This window comes from Tachyglossus aculeatus, chromosome 21 (assembly GCF_015852505.1).
Source record: "Tachyglossus aculeatus isolate mTacAcu1 chromosome 21, mTacAcu1.pri, whole genome shotgun sequence".
NCBI classification, from domain to species: domain Eukaryota; kingdom Metazoa; phylum Chordata; class Mammalia; order Monotremata; family Tachyglossidae; genus Tachyglossus; species Tachyglossus aculeatus.
The window spans coordinates 4,675,975-4,697,379 of NC_052086.1; the positions used below are offsets into that span (position 1 = coordinate 4,675,975).

General features: G+C 45.7%; 1 protein-coding gene across 2 annotated transcripts in view; it reads left to right on the forward strand.

Moving 5' to 3' along the window:
- GRK3 (G protein-coupled receptor kinase 3) overlaps positions 1-21,405 on the forward strand; it is a 151,243-nt gene that overhangs the window by 20,225 nt on the left and 109,613 nt on the right. Inside the window, exon 2 of one of the 2 annotated variants that reach the window (XM_038763157.1) lies at positions 9,725-9,801. The exons of the other annotated variant lie outside the window; for it this stretch is intronic. Coding sequence (XP_038619085.1) covers positions 9,725-9,801 — 77 coding nt within the window. The remainder of the gene's footprint in view (positions 1-9,724; positions 9,802-21,405) is intronic. 2 annotated transcript variants of the gene reach the window in all.

Genomic DNA, 21,405 nt, shown 5'->3' on the forward strand with positions numbered 1-21,405 from the left:
TAGTTACAGCGCCTTTGACATTGACATCCTGCTCCCAACCTAGCCCCCGACTCCCCCCGCCACCACTTCTCTCTCTCTCTCTCTCTCTCTCTCTCTCTCTCTCTCTCTCTCTCTCTCTCTCTCTCTCTCTCTCTCTCTCTGTCTCAGGATTAATTCTAGGACAAGATGCAATGGGAAACTCCAAGGGTTCAAGGCCCTTAAAAAATGAAAGTCCTCACAGGACAGCTTGGAATAAATCAAAATAGCACTTCCTCCCCACCAACCCCTCTCGGGAACATTTTCATTCCACCACTCTCGTGTTTTCTACATAGCCGGATCTTGTAACGTGAATCGGTACTGTGTGTTCATTGTTCTTTGTCTTGTCTGCCCACCCGCCTTGGTATACGGCTGTGTCTTCCTTCATGTGAGCGGAGAAGTTCCAAGTGATTTCAGGAAGCCATAACGACAGATTTGGACTTATCGAATAGCCGGCGATAGACTGGAAAATTATCCCGCGGTTCAAGCATGGTGGCATTTTGGCGTGCAGGGAATTGATTCATTCATTCAATCGTATTTATTGAGCACTTACTGTGTGCACCGTTGTATTGTACTCTCCCAAGTGCTTAGTACGGTGCTCTGCACTCAGAGAGCACTCAATAAATACCCTTGATTGATGCTTTCTAGAAGCCTGCTCCTTGGTGTCTGTGCGGAGGTTTCACTACTGAAATTCAAACCGGTATCTAAGTGTGAAGTTTTCAAACCCTATTGGAAAGGGGAGCAGGGTGTCAAAATATTGTAACAAAAAAAAAGCACCATTGCTGATCTATATTTAGCCCTCTGAGGTTGTAGACCTTCTTTAGAATGTGAATTGTCTCATGCCGAGCAGTTAATGGAATGCAAATTACATACAAGATATTTCTGCATCAATAAGCAGCCGGAAAACAAAGAAGCCTTACAAAATCTAGGCTGTGAACTATGCAGATGCGTTTGAGAATGACTTCAGAATCGATCTGTTTTACTCGGCTATTTCTATCTGGGTTTTAAGTTAATAATAATAATAATAATAATGGCATTTATTAAGTACTTACTATGTGTAACGTACTGTTCTAAGCACTGGGGAGGTTACAAGGCGATCAGGTTGTCCCACAGGGGGCTCATAGTCTTCATCCCCATTTTGCAGATGAGGTAACTGAGGCTCAGAGAAGTGAAGTGACTTGCCCAAACTCACACAGCTGACAATCGGCAGAGCCGGGATTTGAACCCATGACCTCTGACTCCAAAGCCCGGGCTCTTTCCACTGAGCCACGCTGCTTCTTTAAGGGAAGTTAAGGGAAAAGACGCTGTCCCATATTATCTGTAAAACAGTATAAAAGTCAGCATTATATGCAGGAGCTAGAGGAATCAGCACATATCGAGGATGTTTCATAATGGATAAAAATTAAAGCGAAAATATTTGATTATGTAATTTTTTTTTTGTCTCAGCCTATGTTGAATTCTTGATTTAAAGGAGAAAAATGGGAACAAGTCTGACAACTCTGTTGGATTGGACTCTCCCAAGTGCTTAGTACAGTGCTCTGCGCACAGTAAGCACTCAATAAATGCCATCGGTTGATTGATACCAGCTTTGGGTGAGGTGTCTTACAGATTATTCTTTGCACACAGTAAGCGCTTAACAAATACCATCATTATTAGAAGTATTTGAGAAGGCCAGTATGTCCTATCCTGGTGGTGGGAGAGCTTTGTGAGGGGAAACTGCACAGAAATATTTGCCCGTTCAAGAACTTCACTAATGGTCAAATATACTTTTGCAGTCTGTGCCTTAATTAGCTTGAAGAAAGCCATGGTTGCCATGGAAACTGTCTTGATTTTTTTTTCTAATGGTATTTGTTAAGCGCATACTATGTTCCAGGCACTGTACTAATGGCTGTGGTAGATACAAGCTAATCAGGTTAGACGCAGTCCCTGTCCCATGTGGGGCTCACAGTCTTAATCCCTATTTTACAGATGAGGGAACTGAGGCCCAGAGAAGGGAAGTGTCTAGCTCTAGGTCACCTGGCAGACTAGTGACAGAGCCAGGATTAGAACCCAGGTCCTTCTGACTGCAAGCCCTGGGCTGTATCCATCAAGTCTTGCTACTTCTCCAATTCTTTATCTGAGGCATCAGGTGTACTTAAAAAAAGCCAATATGGTTTTTGGTAGGAGAGCTTTGTGAGGGAATTGTGCAGAAATGGGGGCCCATTCTAGTAGCTTGAGGAATGGTCAAATCTAGTTTTGCCATCTGTCATTTATTCATTTGAAGAAGCCACACTGCAGCAGAGGAGACTGTCTTGATTTTTTTTAAATGGTATTGGTTACTATGGGCCAGGCACTGTACTAAGCATTGGGGTGGATACAAGCAAATCAGGTTGGACACAGTCTCTGTCCCACAGGGAGCTCACAGTTTTAACACCCACTTTACAGATGAGGTAACTGAGGAGAGAAGTGAAGTGACTTGCCCAAGGTCATCCGGCAGACAAGTGGCAGATCTAGGATTAGAACCCAGGTCCTTCTCACTCCCAAGCCTGGCCTCTATCCACTAGGCCATACTGTTTCTTAGTACAATTTAACAGAATGAGCAGATCTGTTCCCTGCCAATAGTGAGCTTACAGGCTAGAGGAAGAGACAGATGTAAATATGAATAAATAACTCATAATGTGGAATTTAAAGAGATATGCCTAAGTGCTGTGGGCTCGATGGTGGGGTGAATATCAAATGTCCAAAGGTCACAGATCTAAGTGCATAGACTTCTAGACTGTGAGCCCATTGTTGGGTAGGGACCGTCTCTATATGTCGCCAACTTGTACCTCCCAAGCGCTTAGTACAGTGTTCTGCTCACAGTAAGTGCTCAATAAATACAATTGAATGAATGAATAGACAGTGCAGATGGGAGAGGAGCTGGGGAACAGAGGACTTAAGCAGGGAAGGCCTCTTGGAGGAGGTAACCTTAATAATGGTTTGAAGGTGGAGAGAAGGGTGGTCTGGCATATATGGAGGGGGAAGGAGTTCCAGGCTAGGGGGAGGACGTGGGAAAGGGGTCGGCGGCGAGATAGACGAGATCAGGGCACGGGGAGAAGGTTGGCATTAGAGGAGCAAAGTGTGCGGACTGGGTTGTAGTAGGAGAGCAGTGAGGTGAGTAGGAGGGGGCGAGCTGATTGAGAGATCGGCCCAAGAGAGGTTGGGGGGGCTTGACGCAAATCAGCTGGTGTGTCCCCTCCCCCCCCCCCCCCCCGAAAACAACCCACATCTCCGACAGATCACTCCCGTACCAAGTTGTCTGGTTCCTTCATCCAGCCCAGTGGGAATTTTAAGGAGTTTGAGAAGCAGCATGGCTTAGCGGAAAGATCCGAAGCCTGGGAGTCAGAGAACCCGGATTCTAATCCCTGCTCTGCCACTTGTCCGTTGTATGATCTTGGGCAAATCACTTCACTTCCCCAGGCCTCAGTTCCGCTCTTCTCCCTCCTGGTCAGCTTAGGAGCCCCTAGCGGAGCAGGGACTTAACCTAATTGATGTGTATCTTATCCCAGTGCTTTGACCAGAGTTTGACCCATAGTAAGCACTTAACAAATACTCCTAAAAGCACCCCCTGAAAACAAAACCCCCCAAAAAACCCATGGCGGGGTTGGGGGGGGGAGAGAGAGAGTGCAAAATTCCTCCACCTTCACTTGTGCTTTTCCAATTCCTTTTCCTGCTCCTCTACTCACACCCTTCCAACTTGCCAGATGAGTTCTTTGGCAGGCCGAACTCCCCATTCCCCTTTGGGACAGATGTGCTCTACTAGTTCCACCCTTCGCCATCCCCAAGTGCATCTTTCCCTCCTTTCTCTCTTCTACCTGTAAATTATTTTGTGTCTGTCTCCCCTATTATTTTTTAATGGCATTTGTTAAGTGCTTACTACTATACCCCAGGCACCGTTCTAAGCACTGGGGTAGATACAGGGTAATCAGGTTGTCATTCATTCATTCATTCATTCAGTCGTATTTATTGAGCGCTTACTGTGTGCAGAACACTGTACCAAGCATTTGGAAAGTACAGTTTGGCAACAAATACAGACAATCCCTACTCAACAACGGGCTCACAGTTTAGAAGGGGAGAGACAGACAACAAAACAAAACTAGACAGGCATCAATAGCACCAATATAAATAAATAGAATTATAGATATATACACATCATTAATAAAATAAATACAATAATAACTATGTACCTATATACACAAGTGTTGTGGGGTGGGGAGGGGGTAGAGCAGAGGGAGGGAATAGAGGTGATGGGGAGGGGAGGAGGAGCAGAGGAAAAGGGGGGCTCAGTCTGGAAAGGCCTCTTGTCCCACATGGGGCTCACAGTCTCAATCCCCATTTTACAGATGAGGGAACTGAGGCCCAGAAATGTGAAGTGACTTGCTCAGGGTCCTACAGCAGACAAGTGGCAGGGCCAGGATGAGAACCCCTGACCTTCTGAGTCCCAGGCCTGGGCTGTAACCACTTTCTGCTTGTTGGGTAGTATCACCAGCATAACGAAGGTTGGTTGTATTCCTTCCTCCAATCTCTACCCCCCAGTTCATCCTCATCCAGTCCAGCTTCTCTCATTCTGTATTGGACATAAAGGATGAACAGATAACTGGTGATGAGATAAATCTTTATCTTACACCCTTACTAATGGGCAACCGATCAGTTTGTCCATATTCCGTTCTTACAGTAGCCTTCTGTCTGGCAAATGGGTTTTGTATTAATACAATCAACTGGCCTGGCATACCCATTTTCCTTAATGTCCTCCAGAGCTTCTCATGATCCACACAGTCAGAGGCCTTACTCTAATCGACAAAGCACATTCTGACTGCCTTTTGGTACTCTCTTGTCCTTTCAACTATCCAGCAGACATCAGCAATATTTTCTTGCATCCCTCGTCCTTTCCGGACTCCTGCTTGACCATCGGGCAGTTCACGTTCCACAAAGGTCTCTATTTGACGCTGTATAGTTTTTAGCAATACTTTGCTGACATGTGAGACCAAGGAAGTGGTACGATGATTGCCACCTTTAGTCAAATCTCCGTTCTTTGGTATTGGAACATAAACCGATCACGTCCAATCGGACGGAACAAATACCGTTTAAAAACAGAAGGATTGAAAACAAGTCTGAAGTGTGTTGGTTTATGAATGAGGTCCTGTGTGGTAGAGAGGGTAGCCTTGAGCTGTTACAGCTATATGTTGCTAACTTGCACTTCCCAAGCACTTAGTACAGTGCTCTGCACACAGTAAGCACTCAATAAATGCAATTGATTGATTGATTGATTACAGTACGTGAGTTATTTGTGCTGACAAGGAGCAGTGAAACTCTCTTATGCCTCATTGTCTTTTCTTGGCCCATTGATAATCAGGACTTTTAATTCAGTCAAATTCCCCAAACCAAATGATCAAATCGTGCAAGGGATCAAAAGTACACTGAAGAAAATACAAAAACAAAAGTAGAATTCAAGATAACAATCAGGAATTGTAGGAAAAAATAACAATATAAAGATAGGAAGTCTGCTGGCTAAAGAGGAAATGTGAAGTGGTTTTTTTAAAAAAAATTTTTCTAGTCCATCTAGTTAAGACTCATACCTCAGAAATATTTATTCAAATGAGTCGAGGAATTCAACTCTAATAGGAAGGAAACTGGAAGAGGAGTAGGGTAGGAGTCAAGTTCAAGTTATAAATAAGAAAAGAATGAAAACCGAGCTGAGACGATTTAAAAAATTCAAAGGCATGAGCGGGCGTGATACACCCTCAGTTCTGCTAGAATGCGGTAGTAATTTCCTCAAGAGCCTCATGTTTTGGAAAAAATGACACCACAGGTACTTATTTCTTCATTTAATGTCCGTCTTCCCCTCTGATTTGTCAGGGCAGGAATGTGTCTGCCACTCTGTTGTCTCCTCCTCTACCAAGCGCTCAGTCCAGTGCTTTGCACCCAGGAAGCGCTCAGTAAATACCGTCGATTTTGATTACAGTAATCATCAATTGATTGGGCATTATCAGATTAGGAGTAGAGTTGTAAGTTAGTGCCTTGTTGAACTCAAATCTGACAATGACTCTCTCCTCCTTCAAAGCCTTACTGAAGGCCCATCTCCTCCAAGAGGCCTTCCCTGACTAAGCCCTCCTTTCTTCTTTTCCCTCTCCCTTCTGCACCATCCTGACTCGCTCCCTCAGTGCTTTGCACATAGTAAGCGCTTAATAAATGCCATCATTATTATTATTATTATTCATTCTCGCCCCCACCCTGGCAGTCCCAAAGCACTTACGTCTAGATCTGTCATTTATTTATTTCTATTAATGTCCGTCTCCCCCTCTAGACTGTAAGCTTGTTGTGGTTAGTCTGTTGTTATATTGTACTCTCCCAAGCGCATGGTACAATGCTCTGCGCACAGAAAGCCCTCAAAAAATATGATTGAATGAATGGATGACTTTTTAGTGGATATAAATTTTTATATCGTATTTTATATGTTCTTTTAAAGACTTTCAGTAAGTGTCGTCCTACTGCCTTGAAATGCAGTCTGACATGCTAGAAAAGCACTGTGGCCACAGAGCTAGGTTCTAAAACTTCATTGCTCGGAAAGAAAGTCTGTTTGCATCAAAGCTCTGCTCACCTTAGTGTACCAGGCCAACGGTGGCCTTTATTCAGTGCTTACTATGTGCCAAGTACTGTACTAAGCGCTGGGGTAGATACAAGATCATCAGGTACCACATGGGCCACACAGTCTAAGGAGGGAGAACAGGTATTGCATCTCCAGTTTGCAGTTGAGGAAACTGAGGGACAGAGGAATGACTTAGCCAAGGTCACACAACCTGCTAGTGGCAGAGCTGGGATGAGAACCCAGGTCCTTTGGCTTCCAGGTTAGGGCTCTTCTCACTAGGTCAGGGTGCTTCTTGTGCTGCCTCACCTCTGACCCCCTAATCACATCCTTTCTGCTGCCTGGCACGTCCTTTCCCTTCCCATCTGCAAGACCATAGCTCTCCCCATCTTCAAAGGCCTTCAGAAACCAAATCTACTCCAGGAGGTTTTCTGGGATTCATTTCTCTTCTCTTCCTCCAATCATCTAGCACTTTTGCCCGCCACTGTTCTCCCTGAGAACGACTGACGTATCATTTTGCGTTCTCTATATGAACACTTCTTCCTTCCGTTCCTGTTTTATATGATCAGCGTCTACCCCACTAGATCGTAAGCTCTCTTAAGGCAGGGACCACTGCCTGCCGATTGTGTTGAACTTTCCCAAACGCTTAGTACAGCAACTCCTTCCCCCCCCGCCCCCCCAGCCCCGACAACTTTCACTGGAGCTTAATATTGAGCCCCCTACAAAGCCCGCCACAAGGAAGAGAAAACAGGTGGCAGAGGTGAAAGCCTCAGGAAGAGTCCGAAGGTCCACAGTGGGGGAGAAAGGAGGCTGGGCTTCGCTCGCACCTCCGACCCTGGATGCCCCGTAACCGTGGGAAAGTCGCTTCCCTTCTTGTCTCAAAAACCGGGATGGAATTCTACCTTTTCCAGGTCCTCCTTCCCCCCCCGGGCCCCGGGAGGCAGAGAACGGTTTCCATTGGTATTTGGAGCAACCAGAATTGCATCTCTGTCATTTATTTCTTTCCATCAATATCTGCCTCCCCCCTCTATACTGTACGTTCACTGTGGATGGGGAATGTGACAGTTATATTGTGCTCTCCCAAGCGCTTACTACAGTGCTCTGCACACAGTAACTGCTCAGTAAGTACCATCGATTGATTGACTCCTCTGCACCCGATCAATGCTAATGATTGATCAGTTGGAGGAGACTGCAAAAGCAGGAGCCTGTTGTATCTGCGTTGGTGGTTTTTCCATGAAGGGGAATTGTTGACTCAGTCCAACGGCAGCCGTCTGTAGCTCGCAGTGACGGTACTTATTCAGGGCTGACTCTGTGCTGAGCACTGTGCTAAGTGCTGGGGTGGGTGCAGGCCAAGAGATGGAACTCTGTACCTGCCCTGCATGGGGCTGACCAGCTAAGAGGGGGAGAGAGGGCAGTTATTTCAGATGAGGAAACTGTGGGGCTGAGAGTCCAGAGGCAGAGGGGAGTGGCGAGGGCTGAAATTTCCTGTAGCGATTGGTCCAGATTTGGTCGCTGGCCCCCGCCAACAACAAGCCCCACAGGTTGGGTTTTGAGCTGTGGTGGTAACGTGAGCAGTTCCAGGCCACCATTGATTTCCTTCATTTAAGCCGTTATTTTCTTTTTGCACATCAGATTTTACCAAGGTCACAGAGATGGCCAGTGGCAGAGCCCGCCTCTCCTCACTCCTGGTTCCTTGCTCTTTCCCTTGGGCCACACTGCCATCCCCCCTCTGCACCGTGAGCTCACTGTGGGCAGGGAATGTGTCTGTTTATTGTTGTATTGGACTCTCCCAAACGCTTAGTACAGTGTTCTGCACGTCAGCGCTTAGAACAGTACTTTGCACATAGTAAGCGCTTAATAAATGCCATTATTATTATTATTGCAGTAACCCCTCAATAATACAACTGAATGAATGAGTTCCCTTTTTTTTTCACAAAAGTCATGTGGTAGCAGGATAACTCTTTGAACAGCTCGAGTTACTTTTGAACTCCTGTTTCCATTAAGATTGTTGTCCCCAATCATGTTTATGCATTCACCTGCTTTCTTGAAGTTTTTTTTTTTGGGGGGGGGGGGCGGTGAGGCAGTGTTAGCGGTGTTTGGAAGGGGGTGGGAAGGGGGGATATTTAAGTATTTACCATGTACCAGGCACTGTTCTAAAGCTGGATCGCTTTATAGTTTTTTTAATCCCACAATTTTAACTGTGGGTGGACAAACCATATTGTTTCTTTTAACGTCTTTTTAAATTTTATTTCTTTATTTTCTTCATTTTTATGGTATTTAAGTGCCCACTATGTGCCAGACACTGAAAGAGCATGGGCCTGGGAGTCACAAGGACCTGGGTTCTAATGCCAGTACCACCCCTGGCCTGCTGTGTGACCTTGGGCAAGTCACTTTACTTCTCTGGGTCTTAGTTCCCCCATCTGTAAAATGGGGATGAAGACTGTGAGCCCTATGTGGGAGGACAGGGACTCTGCCCAACCCAATTTTCTTATATCTACTCCATTTCATAGTAAGTGCCTAACAAATACTTCTTCTAGACTTCTTCTTCTAATTCTTCTAATTCTTCTAGACTGTGAGCCCACTATTGGGTAGGGACTGTCTGTATATGTTGCCAACTTGTACTTCCCAAGCACTTAGTACAGTGCTCTGTACGCAGTAAGCGCTCAATAAATACAATTGATTGATTGATTGAAATACCACTCTTATTATTATTAATGCTAATCATTAGCTTAGGTACAAGCTAATCAGTTTGGAGACAGTCCATGTCCCAAGTGGGGCTCACAGTATTAATCCCCATTTCACACATGAGAGAATTGAGGCCCAGGGAACTCAAGTGGCTTGCCCCAGGTCACACAGCAGACAAGTGGCAGAGCTGGGATTAGAACCCAGGTCCTTCTGATGCCCAGGCACAGGCTCTATCCACTAGGCCACGCTACTTCTCATGTGAATCCCATGAGGTGACAGCAACAATTCATTCAAAAACATTTCACTGTTTAGGAAGACGTGATCTGATGCTAAATATCCACCTTTAGTAGTATGTGTCTTAGGGATTTTTTCCTCAAAGTGTGATATGTCCCATTAAGAACCTATCTCTCTCTTGCCTTTCAGCATTCGGAGTGTAATGCAGAAATACCTTGGAGAAAGGAGTGAACTGACTTTTGACAAGATATTCCATCAAAAAATTGGTAAGTTCTGTTTCTGCCTTTTGCACTCAATATGTGTTAGTATATTTAAGTGTGTTGGTGGTTGTCTTGATAGAAAGGCAGTGGCAGCTGAACCTTAATGTCCTTTCTAGTTGTATTGTAGGAATTCTAGAGTGCATATATAATTGTATTTGAGCGCTTACTGTGTGGTAGGCACTGTACTAAGAGCTGGGTTAGGTACAAGTTAATCAGGTGGGACCACAATCCACATGTCTTATGGGGATCAAAGTCTTAATCCCCATTTTCCAGATGAGGGAACCGAGGCCCAGAAAAGTGAAGTGATTTGCCCAGGGTCACACAGGAGACAGGTGGCAGAGGCAGGATTAGGACCCAGATCCTTCTTACTCCCAGGCCCGGCCTCTGTCCACTAGGCCACGATTTCTCTTGAAAAGCATTCTGATGAAATTTCCCTGTAGGTGTACAGTTGTACTGTGTCTCCCTTCTGTCTTAAGGCTAATCTTTTGGACAGCATACTGCCTACGTAGTGGAATTCATTGATCGCTATAAGCTTTGTGCTGTTGATGTTCCCTTGGTTGTGTAGAGAGTTTCCTGTAGTGCAGGCAAGTTTTGGGCCTAGTGTCAGCCAGTCAGTCATTTTTATTGAACACTTACTGTGTACAGGGCACTCCACTAAGAGCTTAGGAAGGTGCAGTATAGCACTGTAACAGCCACATTCCCTTCCCACAACGAGTTTACGGTCTAGAGGGGAAGACAGGCATTAATACAAAGAAATGGATATGGAGATAATTCTTGTGGGGCTGAAGGAGGGGTGAATAAATGGAGCCAAGTGCAAGGGGGACGTAGAAGGGAGTGGGAGAAGAGGAGTTGAGGGCTTAGTCAGGGAAGACCTCTTGGAGGAGATGTGCGTTCATTAAGGCTTTGAAAGTGGGGAGAGTGCCCATCTGTCGGATACGAGGAGGGAGGGCGTTCCAGGCCAGAGGCAGGACGTGGGCCAGAGGTCGGCAGAAAGAATGATATCTGAAACCCGGTGTCAAACGCTCCAAAGTAGCAGCAGGCTGGTGGGAAAACCGTGCGGCAGAAAGAGCAGCCTGGAGGGCAGCAGCAGCAGCCGGGAGCAGGGATTGCTCTCCTGTCCTGCCTCGTCCTGTCCTGGAGCGGAGGCTTTGCCAAGTTGGAGATGCCAACAGGCCGGCTGGGAAAAACAGAGACCGGCCCTGTCTGGAACAAACGGAGGATTCAGCCAGGGTCTAGCCTCATTGGCAAGCAGCGAGGCAGGCAGAGAGTAGGAAAAGGGGGAAGACGAGAAGCTTGGCAGGGCAGCGGGAGGGCGGTTTCAAGGATCCGGGGCTGAGGGTGGGTGAGCGGAGAAGCTTGGCTGGGCCGGGGGAATGTGGGTTTAAGGATTCGGGTCGGGGGAGAAGCTTGGTGGGGCTCTGCCACTTGTTTGCTGTGGGACCTTGGGCAAGTCACTTCACTTCTCTTTCCCTCAGTTACCTCATCTGTCAAATGGGGATTAAGACTGTGAGCCCCATGTGAGGCTAATGGGGAAAAGAAATTTCTCTCTTCTCTGCAATTGGCAGAGAACTTCCCCCTGCCCCTTTTTCTGCCTGTTCCCCTCTCCGTGAATGGCAGTTGCTTGCGATTGAAATTGAAAATGAAAATGGAAAAGCTTGTGATTGCTTTTAATTAAGAAAAACAAACAAAACCCGCACAGAGGCAGTGGCAGTCACTAGTGTCATGGTTTGGAGTTGATTGTAATTTTGCAGGAAACTACAAGCTCCTTGTAGGCAAGTCGGATCTTCGGACTCCAGACGTCATTGAATTATACTCTCCCAAGCGCTTATCCCAGTGCTCTGCCCACAGCAAAAGCTCAAAAATACCCTTTCTTTTTGGTCTGATCGGTTCCTTCCCCCCTCCCAGCCCCACAGAGCTTATGTACAAATCTGTAGTTTATTTATTTCTCTCAGTGTCTGTTTCCCCATCCCTAGACTGTCAGCTTGCTGTGGGCAGGGAATGTATCTGTGTGTTGTTGTATTGTACTCTCCTAAGCACTTAGTACTGTGCTCTGCACACAGTAAGAGCCTAATAAATACGATTGAATGAATGAATGAATTTTTCTAGACAAGAGGCTTTGGGCTGGTCCTTTTTTCCTTTGTTTCTTATTTTGTTTTGATACCCAGGTTGAGTAAAATTTCTTACCATGCTTAACACGAACCTTCGAGTTGATTCTCGAGCCTTTGTTTTGTGAGTCGTGGTAAACTGCTGCCCAATTAGCTGTCAAATTAAAAAATGATCCCATATACTTTACTCTGGGAAATGATTCATTTGTTCGAAGCACTCAATCAATTCGGGGGAACCAGGAGAGAGAAATTTTGGAAGCTCTTGTCTATAATTCATAGGAGCACAATGAAAATTGCAGGATAACTCTTTTCTGCCTTAAAGCTGGCTTTTACTGCCTTTTTGATGTACAAAATTTAATTCTACACCAAACTTAAAAGCCAATACTCATTTTCAGTCATTAAAAATAAGATTCCCTCAAAGTTAAATTCTCATTAAAGATGGTTTTGAGGACTTTGGGCTTAAAAAATGAAAGCTATAAGCAACATGAAACAAAGATGCCAATTTCTAAAGAGCACCCCAGTGAGGTTGGAAATGCATTTAGCTTTATGACGAGGTGCCAGCCGATTGATAGTTTAATTGAACAAGGATATCGAAGGCCTTTGAAGTGAGAATGCATTTTCCATTAAATAGACTTAGTGAAAAAAATAACCCAACAGTTGTTGTTTCAAGTGAGGATTAATTCGATCAAATACCCAACAGCGGAGTCTTTATTATTTGCTGTGTTGGGCCAGTGGCTAGGGTGAAAATTTTTGCTTAATGGAGAAGCAAGAGGTTTCATGACAAACATTAAAATGAATGCCTTGGGCAGGGGTGAGGGCGGGTATATATTTTGATCAACAGTTCCCCTCCACTTACGTGCACAGGGAATCTATAAGCACATCGAGCGGCTTGGACCCGTTGGACAGTTGGGGATTTTTGCTGTTTGGGTTAAACAAAATAGGAACAAAAGAAAGCTTATGGAATCCCCATAGGCAATGCTGACAGCATAAGAGCCATATTTGCCATGTACTTTTTCGGCGCCAGCGTCTTTTGTCTGAGGGAAGGTCATTTCCCACCCCTGAAGCGTTTTTGCTTGGGGATAATATGATAACAATGATATTTGTTAAGCGCTTACTATTTGCCGGCACTATACTATGCGCTGGATGCAGTTTGCCACAGGGCAGAATCAGCTACCAAGGCCAGACTTGTGTTTCCCTTCATCGCTCTCCATTTGTGGAGGTGTTGACTTATCACGTTGGCTTCTCCCCCGGGTCTTGGCTTCGACCCATTCCCTGAAACTCTCAACGTACTCCAATGGTTGGATTGCCTTACTCATCGGTGAAAAGGCCATTTGAAACTACTTTCAGCTCAGTGTAGTTAGGTAACAGGGAGGTAAACATTGACCTCACAGAACCGAGGTAGAAGAGGAGGCCGTGGAAAATTTCGCCACGGCGATTCAACCGCAGGCCTGTAAATCAGATAGACAGTGGTTTTTTTTTGCTCAGTACTCACTGGGTGCAGAGACCTGGACTAGGTATATATCTTCTCTGTAGCCCTGGGACCCAGTCACGGGTCAAAGGAACCAGAATCAATCAATCAGTCATATTTATTAGGCTCTTACTGTGTGCAGAGCACTATACTAAGCACTTGGGAGAGGTCAATCCAGCAGAATTAGCAGACACATTCCCTGACCATTACATGCTTGCAGTCTAGAGAGGGAGACCAGACTTTAATTGGAATAAATGAGTCAGTTATATTGTATGATTTATAGATAGGTATATAAGTGCTGTGGGGTTGAGGGTGGGCTGAATCTCAAGTATCCAAAGGCCACAAGTTGAAGTGCATAGGGGACACAGAAGGGAGAGGGAGCCGGGGAAAAGAGGGCTTAATTGGGGAAGGCCTCTTGGAGGAGGTGGGACCTTTATAATGGTTTGAAGATGGGGAGACTGGGGTTGTGGCTATATGGAGGGGGCAGGAGTGCCAGGCTATGGGGAGGATGTGGGAAAGGGGTCGACTGTGCGATAGATGAGATCGGGTCCCAGTGAGAAGGTTAGCATTAGAGAAGCCAAGCGTGTGGTCTGGGTTGTAGGAGAGAAGCAAAGAGAGGGAAGAATGGGGTGAGCTCTTTGAGTTCTTTAATTCCAGGGGTAAGGAGTTTCTGTTTGATGCGGAGGTGGATGGGCAGCCATTGGAGGTATTTATTGAGCGCTTACTATGCCCAGAGCACTGTACTGAGCACTTGGGGTGGTCCAGTACAACTGAATTAGCAGACACGTTCCCTGCCCATAACAAGCTTACAGTCTAGATGGGGAAACGGACATCAGTAGGAATGAATAAGTCATTTATAATACAGAATTTAGAGAGGTATAGGTAAGTGGGGGTCACAGATCCAAGTTACACAGACAACGCAGAAGGGAGAGGGAGCCGGAGAAAAGGGCTTAATCAGAGAAGGTCTCTTGAAGGAGATGGGACCTTAATAATGGTTTGAAGGTGGGGAGTTTGAGGGTTTGCCGTACTTGGAGGGAGAGGGAGTTCCAGGCCAGGGGGAGGACAAGGGTCCGATGAGACCACTGGGGCGTCTTTCCCCCCCGCCGTCTTGTAGCCCAGACCCTGGCTCCAGGGGCGAAGGGATGGGCGAGGAAGCTGTAAAATCCCTCCATAGGCCACTGAAAACAACATGGAGGCTCCCCATTCAACTACCAGCCTGATGATTTCTGTCCGGCCTTTGGGTGAGCTGTTGAGGAATTGGGGTGGGGGGCGTGTGATGGGGGATGGTCTCCCCGCACGCCCTTGAAACCCTCCTTCGTCCCCACCCCTGCCGAGAGCGGCTCTGTTCCCGCTTCAGCCAGAGGAACCCTCCCCGATCAGCAGCGGGTCTCCCCAACCCGCTCCACAGCTACCACACGTTTACCTCAGGCGGGAAGATTGGGGTGTAAGAAAAGGGTGGAGTGGTTCAAGTGCCACTTAATGCAATGCTTTCCACACAGTAAGTGCTCAATAAATACAACTGAGTGACTGACTGACTGAATGAAAGAATGAAATGCCCCATTTTCTCCCCAATCAGGTGTAATTGGGCCAGGTATTTTTTTTTCCTCAAAGGGTGAGGAGTCGTCAGCAATTTGTAGTTCCATCTTGAGGCCACGTTCGGATGTTTTCATTCATTCATTCATTCAGTAGTATTTATTGAGTGCTTACTGTTTGCAGAGCACAGTACTAACCACTTGGGAAGTACAAGTTGGCAACATATAGAGATGGTCCCTTCCCAACAACGGGCTCACAGTCTAGAAGGGGGAGACAGAGAACAAGACAAAACATCTGGACAGGTGTCAAGTCGTCAGAACAAGTAGAATTAAAGCTAGATGCACATCATTAACAAAATAAATAGAATAGTAAATATGTACAAGTAAAATAAATAGAGTAATAAATCTGTACAACCATATACAGGTGTTGTGGGGAGGGGAAGGAGGTAGGGCACGGGGGATGGGGAGGAGGAGAGGAAAAAGGAGGCTCGGTTTGGGAAGGCCTCTTGGAGGAGGTGAGCTCTCAGTAGGGCTTTCAGTTTTATCTACCAATATGGAATACTATCCTCCTCCTCATCAGTGGTATTTAGTTAGCGCTTGCTGTGTACTGAGCACTTGGCAGAGGACAGTACCACAGAGAGGGTCGATACGTTGCCTGCTTACATTGAGCTTACAAGTCTAGAGCTTACAGCAGGGTTTTGATTGTTATTGGCTTGAAAAGTGCTCTTCTGTTGTATTATACTCTCTCAAAGCGCTATCTACGGTGCTGTGTACATAGTACAAAGAGTGGCATAGTGGATAGAGCACAGGCCTGTAGATAGAAGGACCTGGGTTCTTGTCCTGGCTCTGCCACCTCTCTTCTGTGTGACTTGGGGCAAGTCACTTAACTTCTCTGGGCCTCAGTTCTCTCATCTGTAAAATGGGGATTAAGACTTTGAGCCCCACTTGGGACACCCTGCTAGCCTTGTATCTAACCCAGCACTTAGTATTTGGCACATAGTTAGCGCTTAGCAAATAACGTTTAATAAGGGGCTACTCTCGACCACTCAGGTCAACCCACTGACCTCAGGGGGCCTGGGATAAACTCAGTGTTGAGTTTGGGGATTCTCCACTTCAAAGAAAATTGGTTCTTTTTGCCCACTTTCCCCCCACAATAACCCATTAGGTCATAAGTGTCACAAGAGAAGGGAGAGTGTCTTGTATTCCTTGTGTATATACACAAAAGGAGTGCTTAGTAAATATTTTTGGTACAGATAGTTAACATCCATTTTTTAAATTCAGTTCTGTTGGTACAATTAGGGAACTCTCCTTCCGAGGCAAGCGCTGACATGTGCTTGCTATTTATAGCCCGAGTTGCTGAAAGGAGCGAGTCAAACAGTTTCTGTTTTAAAGCCCGTGGACAAAGCTCAGCCATGCCCTCAGAACCGCATTACAGATGAGAGGGGCATTTTCTGTTCATCTTTTCTTTGCTTCCAAGAGCCACAGATGAGAAAACGTGGAGTGCTGAATACACATTTCCTTCACTGTTGATATGAATACCTTGGATTTCTAGAATATCCATATTTTCCCAAGGAAGTTTGTTTGCTGTTCAAGGAAATCTCAAAGAAATGTGTGGTGTTTATCAGAGGTACATTCTTGATGTAAAATTGGGCATTGAAGTATTGGCCAGGAGAATGTCAGAATGAATTTAGGTTGAGTTTAAATATCTTTCTACTCTAGTTTTTAATGTTCAGGTCCTTTAAAAGAGAATTTTTTATGGTGTTTGTTAAGCACTTGTTGTGTGCCTGGCATTATACTAAGCACTTTGTAGACACAAGTTAATCATGTTGGACCCAATCCATATCCCCCATGGGGCTCACAGTAGTAATCGTCATTTTATAGATGAGGTAACTGAGGCCCAGAGAAGTGAAGTTACTTGCCCCAAGTCATACAACAAGCAAATGGTGGATCTGTAATTAGAATTCAGGCCCTTCTGACTCCCATGCCCGTCTCCATCGCTAGGCCATGCTGCTTCTTGGGGAATTTATCAGAGGGACAACAAATGACAATCCAAAGGTGACTACAGTTTAAGAGGTTTGGGTTTTGGGGAACACAGGGAGTGTTCCAAGAAATCTAGGAAGGGAAGGGGAAAGAACAGGAGAAAATTCCTTCGGTGATGGAGGATGATTAGGAGAAATGAGGATGGAGGGGGAGAAAACTAGAAAAAGGAAAGGAAAGACTGGGAGAGATGAGAAAATAAGGACATGGCATGAATTTTTTTCCCCTTGGTCTTGGCTGACTTTTCATGAAAAACACTTAAGTTAAAAAGTCTGAATGCCGGGAGTTATGGGAGGCAGTATTGAGATTTCTGATACCGTTACTTGGGCTGACAAGTCTGGATTGTGAAATGTGGCAATGTCATCTTGCATGTAATGTGTGCAGACAGACTGAGCTAATTTAATGAGGATCACTTGGAACTAATCTGACAGCTCTATAACTATTCACAATATCGGATCGCAGTCGGAGACATTTTTATGCGGATAAAGGCGGTCGGGTTAGGAGGAATCACTGTTGGCGTTTTTTCACAAAAATGCACATTTCATCACGTGCTTTCCCTGTGTATGAAAAATGCTTTTCACATCTTTTGGCCCTTCAGGGGCAAAAGGAGTTTTATAAAAACACTTTGGGATGCCAGAGATTTGTTTTCTTTCTCTTTTATATTGTGTTTGCAATTCTTAGGACTCCCTCTGTGGTGCATTTTTTCATCCAGTGTTTAATTTAAGCGCAAGCCCTCTACGCCAGCAGTATGTGAACTAATACGGTAGGTCTTGGAAAACAGAGCTTAGGGCCAGAGAAGTGGGGTGGCCAAGACTCTTGAGCGGAAGAATAATAAATAAAAATAATGACGATAATAATTAGAGAAGCGGAATGGCTTAGTGGATAGAGCCCGGGCCTGGGATTCAGAAGGACCTGGGCTTAAATCCTGGCTCTGCCACATGTCTGCAGTGACCTTGGGCAAATCGTTTCACTTCTCTGGGCCTCAGTGACCTCTTCTGTAAAATGGGGTTTAAGACCGTGAGCCACATGTGGGACGGGGACTGTGTCCAACCTGATTAACTCGTATCTACCCCAGCGCTTAAGCAGTGCCTTAATGATTATTATTTTCATTGCTTACAATGATAATAATAATAATTGTGCTTTGTGCTAAGTGCTTATTCTGTGCCAGGCACTGTACTAGGCTCTGGGGTGGATACAAGCAAATTGGGTTGGACACAATCCTCACTGGACACAATGCGGATAAAGGCGGTCGGGTTAGGAGGAATCAGAGTTGGTGGTTTTTTACAAAAATGCACATTTCATCATGGGCTTTCCCTGTGTATGAAAAGTGCTTTTCATATCTTTTGGACCATCAGGGGTAAAATGAATTTTATAAAAGGACTTTGGGATGACAGAGATTTGTTTTCTTTTTCTTTTATACTGTGTTTACTATTCTTAGGACTCCCTCTGTGGTGCATTTTTTCATCCATTGTCCCACATGGGGCTCCAAGTCTTCATCCCCATTTGACACAGGAGGGAACTGTGGCACTGAGATGTGAAATGACTTGCCGGGGGTGGATCCGGGATTAGAATCCAGGTCCTTCTGACTCTTAGCCTGGGGGTCTACACACTAAGCCCCGCCGCTTCAGAAGTGGAAAGCCTAACCAGGCTGAGAGCCTCAGAGCGAAAGTGACCGCGAGCGGGCGTTCCCTACGGTGGCGGAGTGGGCCGTGGTGGCCGGCGGTAGGCGGGCTGGGGTGGCGGGGAGGCATTGGCAGAAGCAGGACCCCCACCCGGCCCAGCCACCACAAAGGCGGGTTGGAGCGCAGCACGTCACCCCTGCTGCTGTGGCAGTGAAATCATTTTCACACATCCCTTGTCACTTGCAAGCCACATGGCCAGTGAGAGAGAGCCACACAATTGTCCCACTTTGAGAGCTGGGGCTGTTCTCACTTACCTCAGAGAAAGGGCTCGCCCCGTCAATCAATCAATCAATCAATCGTATGTATTGAGTGCTTACTGTGTGCAGAGCACTGTACTAAGACCTTGGGAAGTACAAGATGGCAACATATAGAGACAGTCCCTACCCAACAGTGGGCTCACAGTCTAAAAGGTGGGCTCACAGTCTAAAAGGTGGGCTCACAGTCTAAAAGCCTAAGGACCTGGTCCCATAGTGGATCAACTCCATGGGAGAACGAGTGACTCAATCCATTGGTTGTATTTATCGAGCACTTACCATGTGCGGGGCACTGTGCTGAGCGCTTGGGGGACTACACTAGAGTGATCAGTAGACGTGTTCCCTGCCCACGAGGAGGGAGGAGTGAGAGAAGACTGGGGGCCCCCAAACAGAGCCTCACCCTATAAGAGCCCAGGCAGTCAAAGGTTGGGGAGAGGAAGAAGAGCCGGGGAAAGAATGGCCAGAGAGATGGAAGAGAGCCTAGAGGTGACTTTGTCGAGGAGACCAAAACTAGAGACGGTTCTTCAGGGGCAAGGGAGTGATTACGATGTCCAAGAGTAGAGTCTAGGAAGTCTAGGACAGAGTAGAGCCCATTGAGAAGCGTTGTGGCCCAGGGGAAAGAGCCCAGGCCTGAGAGTCAGAGGACCTGGATTCTAATTCTGGCTCCACCATTTGTCCGCTGTGGGGCTTTGGGTGAGTCACTTCACTTCTCTGGGCCTCTCTTCTCTCATCTGCGAAATGGGGATTCGGTCTTTCTTCTCCCTCCTATTTAGCTGTGAGCCCCACGTGGGACTAGATCATCTTTTATCTATCCCCACTCTTAGTACAGTGGTTGGTACCTAGTAAGTGCTTAATAATTATTATGGTATTTGTTAAGCTCTTAGAATATCCCAAGCACTGTTCTAAGGGCTGAACAGACACCACAATTATCACTAGCCAAGAGAGGCCAGCTTTGGTTCTTTGGCCTGAGATGTCAAGTTGTCAACCAGCCAGGGAGCTTTGCTTCTTTCTTGATGACCTCCACTGACCTTCATCCCCCACTAGATTGTAAAATCCCTGAAGTCAGGACTGTGTTTACCTACTCTATTGGACTCCCCCAAGCACAGTGCTCTGCACAAAGTAGACTAAACTCCCTGAGAGCAGGGATTGCATATGAGGCCCCAGGGAGAGGACAGTACAACAGAGTTGCTAGACACGTTCCCTATCCACAATTAACTTACAGTCTATTGTACCACTCCAAGCATTCAGCACAGTGCTGTGCACAAAGTAGTCACTCAGGAAATACCGTCGATTGACTGACTGAATCCCAAAAGAACCACGGTGATAAACGAGATTATTTTAGCTTCGACTTGTGGAGTTTGCTGCCTCCATGACATAAACAGAATGGCCTGGATGTTACAAGTGCCTGCCAGCCCTTAAAAATAATATCTTTGGTCACTTTGCTCATGATAAATGTTTCCTTATTGCCTTTAGCAAAGGGAAGATTTTTAGACATAAATCAATTATAGTCTTTTTTTCCCACCCCTTCTTAGAGCTCATGTTATCTAATTCAGAAACCGCCCCCGCCCCACACTGTAGTTGAATTCAGATTGTGTTTTGAGATTCTACTCTGATTCTTCAAGATCCTTTCTCCTGAGAAATTTGCTTCCACCTTGATTTTCTCACTTTGCATTTACAGTAGGCCTTTGAAAAATGGATTTTGGTGATAATTATCTGTTTCTGAAAGCAGCTTGAGGGAAGAGAACCTCTGTTTGACAGACATTTCCAGAAATTACTAATCAGATGTAAGTTGTAGAAAGCATTCATTATGTTTCGTGTCATCAATTATTCAGAGCTTTCCCTGCCGTAGCTTGCTCTTGGAATCTTTTTCATAATAGTCGCATCCCCTCATTTGAGAATTGCAGCAAGAGATAATAAAAGTAGTTTTCTGTAAAGCCGGCTTACATTGTTTCCATGGAAGATTTTTTTTTTTTTAATAAGGAAAAGTGTGAAATTAGAATACCCACCTGGGGTTAAAGATAGTTTCCAGCATCCACTGTGTTCAGGAGAGGGTCATGTGATTGCTTATCAACAGTCGATATAAACTAGCAATTAAGGCTGCCTGCCAGGTTGTGGATGATCAGACTTTTATTTACAGGTTTTGAGGCAGTGGATTTTCTGGCTCCCATGTTACTGGGGTGGAAATGGTTTATTTGGTCAGTTGTCAGCACAGAGGTCATTCATTCAGTCAGTCGTATTTATTGAACGCTTACTGTGTGCAAAGCACCGAACGAAGCGCTTGGGAGAGTACAATATAACAGCCACAGACCCATTCCTGCCCACAACGAGCTCACAGTCTAATAATAATAATGTTGGTATTTGTTAAGCACTTACTATGTGCCAAGCACTGTTCTAAGCCCTGGGGTAGATGCAATGTCATCAGGTTGTCCCACATGGGGCTCACAGTCTTCATCCCCATTTTAGAGATGAGGTCACTGAGGCCCAGAGAAGTGAAGTGACTTGCCCAAAGTCCCACAGCTGATTATTTATTTA